Source organism: Cupressus sempervirens, chromosome 7, assembly GCF_028749045.1.
Source record: "Cupressus sempervirens isolate cs-2001-9-10 chromosome 7, ASM2874904v1, whole genome shotgun sequence".
Taxonomy (NCBI): Eukaryota; Viridiplantae; Streptophyta; class Pinopsida; order Cupressales; family Cupressaceae; genus Cupressus; species Cupressus sempervirens.
Genome location: NC_143124.1, coordinates 98,590,883 through 98,598,140, shown reverse-complemented (window position 1 = coordinate 98,598,140; position 7,258 = coordinate 98,590,883). Strand labels below are relative to the sequence as shown.

Below are 7,258 nucleotides of genomic sequence, written 5' to 3'. Positions count from 1 at the left end.
TAGTTTATAAATGCGTTATATGATTAGATGTATTATATGACTTTAAATCTCAATACGAGTAATTAAAAAAATCAAATGTTTAATATGTATACACAAATAAATTATTTAAATTAAAATGAAATACATAAATAAAAGTTAATTTAAAATTTTTATAATGTTTAGGTTGAGTTAAAAAAATTCAAATAATTAGAACATATTTAAATCTAAAAATAAGAGAAGGTTTCTTAAAGATGGGTAGGCTACTTTCTTCTTTTACGAGCTTAAGTATGGCTATTAGTGGCGAAGGACTATGGATAATTTGTGGATGTTTGAGCACATGTATTGGAAGTTGAACCAAGCAATTAAGAGGAACCATAACACCAAGAAGGAGGAAATTTTTATGATGTCCCAGATTCAAGAGCGAAAGAGTATTGTTTGGATGGAAGGCTCACTCGGTTGGACCACTTGGGTGGATTCTTACTATGATATTTTGCACTAGCTTTGTGCTGTTCGATTCAAGTTCTATATGATGTATCCTAGTTGTTTCATTGCTACTTTGGTTCCAATTTGAGGCTTTGCCTCTTTTTTGATCCTCAGAGAACTATTTATTTTTATTTTTTGATCTCTCTATAGCTAATAGAAAAAAATAAAATAAGAGAAGTTATTTTCTATAGCATCAGAAGTGGATGGGCTCTCCCTCCTTTGAAAAAACTAAAGTAGTAAACATGATTTATATTAAATTATTTTCAACAACAAACCAATTCATTGTTTGCTAAATTATCAAGTTCTTTTTCAATTTAATAAATACTTTAAACTATTTATTATTTTTTTGGTTAAATTATCAATAACTTTTTGACGAATAGACATTTTCCATTAATTTAAAACTTATCAATAATTTTTTTCAATTTAATATTTTTTTTAATTTATTATTATTTTTTTTTGTGCTTTACTAAATTTTGAAGTGTCTTTCTTTAAAGCATAGATTTTCTATAATATAGGAAATGACAGCTAGAGGGATGGAAAATTATAATAAGAGATAAGGAGAGAGTGAGACCATTTGAGGGGATAGTGAGTAAGATGAATAATATAAAGGGAAAAAGGGTAGAGGGGTAAAAATATTGAGAGTTACAAATAAATAATAAAATATAGGTAAAGATAGTGTATAGATAGATGGAAAGAATGAAAGTAGATGATAGTTATGAAGGGAGAGAAAGAGGAGGGTAGTAGGAGAGAGACATGGAAAGAGAAGAGGGGGAAGATAAAAGAAATTGTGATAAAGATATATGATGTGATAGATGAATCAGACTTGAATATCAAAGTGGAGGATAGTTATGAAGGGAGAGAATAAGAAGACATGCTAGTGGGAGGGAGATAAATAGGAAGAGTAGAGGAGAGAGATAAATATAAAAAATGATATAGATAGACAGGTATATGATATGATAGATTGATAGTGGATAGATAGATAGATAGAGCATACATGAGTATATGACTATCAGCTTAACTCTTACTAGTTTTAAATTTAATATAAAATTACCATTTTGATGTCTACATAGCCAAAAAGAAACTATAATTCACCTTCTTAAAATTTACTAAAATGACAGCTTGGCACATGTGAAGTTAATTACTTTTAGGCAGCAAGGTAGATTATTATAACATTGAAAGATACCTGTTTTTAGACTACAACAAGCACACACCTACCTTGGAATTGTTTCTTTTTTGTTTCTGCAATGTAAATGTCTCCCATCTATATAACCAAAACAATAATCTATAGAAATTTCAAATAGCTACCAGTCAAAACCAATAGTTCTATAGACAGTAACTAAATACTAATGAAAGTAGAACAAACCACCCAAACTTGAAAAAATTAAACATCTTATGTCATTAGAAACCAGCCCAAACTGACCTGAAACAAAACAAAAAGGAGCAGCATATGTTTCAAAACCCAAACCCACAAGAATTTCTCAGTGTGTAAAGAGATGTAATGAGGCAACATATAGTGTTAAGAAAATGAGATCCATCACATGACAATACAAACCTTGAAGATGCTGGCAGAGGAGCTAGATACTGAATAAGAAAACAGAGAGTACCCCAGTAACATATAAGGAAATACAAAATGATGAGCATCAACAAGATTGCAACATAGACATTTTGTGGCATTATAATTCGTAAGAAGTAGGACCTCCCTCCAGTAGTAGTTCATGGACTCTGCATGGAAAGTAGTTTAGGTTGGTCTTTTTTAATATTAAATAAAGTAAATCTTACAAAAAATAGGCTACTAAGAGGTAGCCCAATAGAATAACATTTCATTGTACGATCAAGCAGTAAAGAACTTTATTAACAATCTATAAGAAACAAAAGTTCAGGCTAACTTATTTCATAACCGTAGAAAGAGAGACAATGGGTAGGGTAGGGTATGTAAACCCTGTACTCTAACATGCAGTTGAAGCATAGCTAGTTCCAGAGTACACCTAGCCTTTTATCCCTCAAAAAGGAACCTTCCTTCCCTTAGTGCCTTTTATTTATTTATTTCATCTCCTCAATCATGCCATACTAACAAATTCATCTGCTGTGTCTGTATTCCTAAAGTGTGGTCTAAGAGTGTGATCAGAGACATAAATGGGCTTGTGTAAAACTACTACTGCATAGACATCATTATATTGCATAAGGCTGCAATGGGCCCTATCTTTAATTATCTCCATACATATGTGTCGATCATTTGGGTATGTCCTGTGTTGCTCCCAGTCAACAATCTCAATGTCTTTCAATGATTTCAGTTTACTATAGCACCTCAATTTCAGTCTCTCACCCGATTTTGCGATATAAGCATGTTTCTTAACAGTGTCGCAGTATCCCCAGCGAGTGCTGAATATGGAGAAAAAGTTGTACAGGGCAGAATTTTCCTTGAAGATGTGAAGCTTAACAAATTTGGCCAATCTGTCAAAAAGATTGTCATAAAGCCTGTAGAGCCAGCCTCTGTTCAAACTAATAGGATAAGCATCTTGCACTTTATAGAGTACCAATAGTTCATGTTGTCAATTATCGCCAGATTTCTCAATGAATTATCAGACATAAACGCTCTGAGTTCAGGAACTGTCATATCATATTCCTTACTTACACCCAAAGCTACTATAGTTTTCTTCTTTTTCGTTTGCCTAAGGTAAAAAGGCAAAAATGATAAAATGAGAAGGGTAAGTGGATTGCAGTGGATGATCTGCCAAAGAGCATAAACCCACTGGACCCACTGCATTTGGGTTTTTTCAAACCAATGGGGTAACGAATCATCAAAAGAAGAGACTAAATTCCTCATTTATGTTTTCTGAATTTTGATGAATTGTATCCTTTATACACCCAATAAGTATTTGAAACTCAAAAACACGTACATTCATTTGTAATGAGAAAGGGAAATTTAAAAAAAAAAAAATCATCTTCGACTTGCGTTTGACCCGTGCATATGTTTTAAGACTGTAAAAGTGACAAACATTGTGAAGATTCGATCGTGGAACCTGTAGCTACTAAGTTCATAGCAGATGGCACACGCTAGATTGGGAAATTCATCTATTGAAACTCAAAACACTGTTAAGCACCCGGCTTTTCGATTACCACCATTACAGAAGACAAGATAATTGTAAGATCAGAAAAATAAATATACTACAATTGTTCATATTCAGGGCAAAAGATCAAAACAAAAAGTTTTTGTCTGTTAAGTAGACTCTATGGGCTAATTCAAGCCTTTTAACATGTCTCTATAATTGTATACATAGGAAAATTGATGTAGCTTGACACTCTTCTTCGAAAGTGACTGCTCCCACTCCAATCGCTCCAATTTATGAATTGATTGGCGTAGCAATTGGAAATGAGCTGCTGATTTAGATCTAGATTTAGCTGCATGTAATGAAAATGAATTCATTAGATTGAATCAACAGAGTTTAACTATTTTAAATTGTTGAATCAAATGAAATAAAATTAGCATTACCCAAAGAGATATAAAAGCTGGCCCTTTGTCGATTCCTCCCCTTCATGGGATCTCTGAAAAACCAGCAACTCTTTTCCTAAAATCATATCACGTTAATAAACAAAAGTTTATCTTGAAAACCCAAATCAAAGAGAACCATCAAAAACTTGGTAATTTTTGTTTGGTGGAAAATAGATTCTTACCTTTGGTTCATCTGCAATTAGAACCTCTGTGGGGTTCTTTTCAAAAATAGTATCCTGTTAATAAACAACATATTATCTTCAAAACCAAAATCAAAGAGAAAATCATAAGAAAAAAGTGGTAAATCTTTTTTTTGTCAATTACGGATTTTGACCTTAGGCTCATCTGTCATTCGAAACTCTGTTGGGTTCTTTACAAAATTCCGCCGCTCGGCCATGTATTCTTTAGCTAATTTGATAGGAAGAGGGGTGGCATAATCTCTCCTACCCTTTTTCCTCTGTTCTTGCTCTGCATTTTGCAGATTGTTTTCTTCTTCAACTTGTTCAAAAGTTTGCTTTTTGAAGGCATAGTTGAAGCATTTGATGACAAATTCTTCCATAAGATGGCAAACCAGATCCACAACTCTTCTCATTATCTCCTTAGCGAATGCCATTCCCCTGTTTTGAAATTTGCACAAGGTATTTCTTGATCTTTCTTTTTGGGAGGCGATGCTACAGAAAAGATTTGTTCTTAATTTGAAACGTACATCTTCTATAAATGACCGTTTCATAGCAATGGTAAGTTGCCTCTCTTGATCACAGCAATGGAAAGTTTCTTTTTCTACTGCTGTCATTAATGAAAAATCCATAACTTCCTTTTCAGTACTGCTGTCATTAATGAAAAATCTACAACTTCCTTTTCAGTACTGCTGTCATTAATGAAAAATCCACAACTTCTTTTTCAGTACTGCTGTTTTCGGAGGATTAATTAGCAAGTGAGAAGAATCTGGTCGGACGATTAATTAGATTGAGAGAAATTAAATTGAAATCTTAAACTTCTGTGGAATGATTTTTCAATTCTAAACAAATTCTGCTGTTGTATTGGACTTGACTAATATAGCAGCAGTTGTTAAAATAACCAAACGACCTGTCGGGAAAAGACTGGTTCTTCATTAAACATCACAAATTTGGCGGAAAAGTGGGAAATGAAAACATTGGTCGGGAAGATTTGACGCGTGCTTTTGAAAGTGGCGTTGCTTCGAGAGTTGCGGCGCAATTAGTTGCTAATGAAGTCGGAATTTATGGCGTAATTGAAGTGCATGCTGCGTGACGTTACTTATGAGATGTTTAACACTTTTACTTATGAGAAGTTAGAATTATTTATTAGCTTTAAAAAAGGTATTCCTGTTTAGAATTTGATTCAGTTAGAAAAATATATTCATCTTGAGTATACATAGTCGTTTCCTCTCTCACCAGGGGAGGATCAAATTTAATGGGAAACATTTGTATTGTAAGATTATTTGTTGTCTACATAGACATCTCCATTTGATGGTTGTATAATACTATTTATGAAAATGATATCAATGGTCGTTCATTTTAATTTAATAGATAAAACTGTATGACTTTCTCTAAATTCTTATAATTTTGATGAACTGAAAAAAAATGATTCAGGTCAGGTTTTTTTAGCTCACCTTAAAACAGGGCAGACCAGAAACTCCCTAATAATGTTGTGGCAATCTATTAAGCATGCAAACTGTGCCTCGTGTCTCTTACCAATCGATAGACGTGAAACGATATGGAGAAGAAAACTGTAAGTGAAAAACAGAATAAACAGTGAGTTCAAAACTTCGGACACTACGGACTTCGAGCAGCGAGTTCGATACTTCAAACACCACGGATTTGAACACAAGTGTGCCGTATAATTCATAAAAGAAAAAAGATTGCAAAACAAGCCAAGAATATGACAAAGGGTATCACTAAATTCTCGTTTTCTTTTTAGTTATTCCTCTTTCAATTTTTGTTCTCGCTTTTCTTTATTCCTCTCTTAATTAAGCAGATGGGTTTATTCTGCCGAGACTTCCACCGGACTGTTCTGATTTTCCGGTGGTTGTCTTAGGCCGTCAAAAACTAAAACAGTGCCGCGAACTTGGAAAACGTGAAACGCGCCGTTGAGTGGATTTTTTATACGGTCGCTCATGAATTCTGCGGCGAATGCGCTGCTATGTCTTTTGCCATAGTTGCCAGAAACGTGACGGGGAAGCCCCGTTTCACGTTGCGACGTGCGAAACGGGTTTCCCGTTACGCAACGGCCGTTTCTGTGTGGAAAATATAAATTAAAAAACTATTAATAATTTCTGTGCTGTGTGACAATAATGTTATAAATAAAAAACTATTAATATATTTTATAGTGTGCATAGCGAATTTGAATTTAACAGGCTCTGAAGTAATAGTTTTCGTTTTGTTAAACTAGTTTTAGTGGATTTAGTTTTAGTGTTGTTTTAGTTTGTGTTTCAGTCTTGCTAACAAAGTAACAGTTTCAATTTTGTTAATATTTAGAAACGTGGAGTGTTATTAATCAAGTTTCTTTTTAAAAGTTTTAAGATTTTATAAAATCTAGAGAATTACTTTAGTAACAGTCAACTATTAGTTTTTTTGTACAATTGAATTCGTCATTTATTAATACAATTTAAAATAGAATTAAGAATCAATTTCTAAGAAATAAATTAGTTTGGTTAATTATATATATATATATATATATATAACGTTTCTTTTACGCAACCTTTCAGAATTTTCGTTTCTCGTCACGTTTACGTTGCGGTTAGGTTTCTAGTTTCTCGTTTCTGGTAACATAGTTGATGACAATAGAGCACATACGGTCACACCCATCCCCAGTTCAGTTTTCTATTTAGATGTGAATTATACACAAAAAATTCCATACATGTCAATACAGCCATATTAGCAATTCAAATCACAAAAGCAACCAGAATATTTGATTATTTCAACATTTTAAAAAAAAAAATAATTATTTTTTATGATGAATAGTAATTTTCTATTAATAAATAGTATGTTGGTTACAATTTACAAAAAAAATAAGGAATAGAAGATCACTCCGCAAGAGGTCACACGGTCAAAATTGGAATCAACAACTATTCATAAAAAAAAGCAACCCCTCAGGGTGTCAAAGTAGTGCCAGCTGAGGGTGGTGGTTCATCTCGATATGGAAACCCTGAGATTGGTAGGCAAGTTAGGAACAGTCCAACCATCAGCAGCATCATCAGGGGTTTGGTCATCAACATCATCATCAAGGGTCTACTCTTCATCGTTTGCATCTTCTGTAGATGCCCAAAACTATTGACATTGGATTCAT

General features: G+C 33.3%; 1 protein-coding gene and 1 long non-coding RNA gene across 2 annotated transcripts; both read right to left on the bottom strand.

The window, feature by feature from the left end:
* Window positions 1–3,602: 3,602 nt before the first annotated feature.
* Window positions 3,603–4,030, bottom strand: LOC149545677 (uncharacterized). The gene is made up of 2 exons (XR_016354280.1): window positions 3,953–4,030; window positions 3,603–3,861 (listed from the first exon to the last, which is right to left on the bottom strand). It is a non-coding gene; the product is annotated as an uncharacterized LOC149545677 (long non-coding RNA).
* A 47-nt stretch (window positions 4,031–4,077) lies between these two features.
* On the bottom strand, window positions 4,078–6,845 carry LOC149545676 (uncharacterized). Its single transcript, XM_089793819.1, has 6 exons — window positions 6,840–6,845; window positions 6,703–6,731; window positions 5,969–6,206; window positions 5,583–5,773; window positions 4,287–4,569; window positions 4,078–4,188 (listed from the first exon to the last, which is right to left on the bottom strand). Exons 1-6 carry the CDS (start codon window positions 6,843–6,845, stop codon window positions 4,078–4,080), a joined length of 858 nt encoding a protein of 285 aa, XP_089649945.1.
* Window positions 6,846–7,258: the final 413 nt, after the last annotated feature.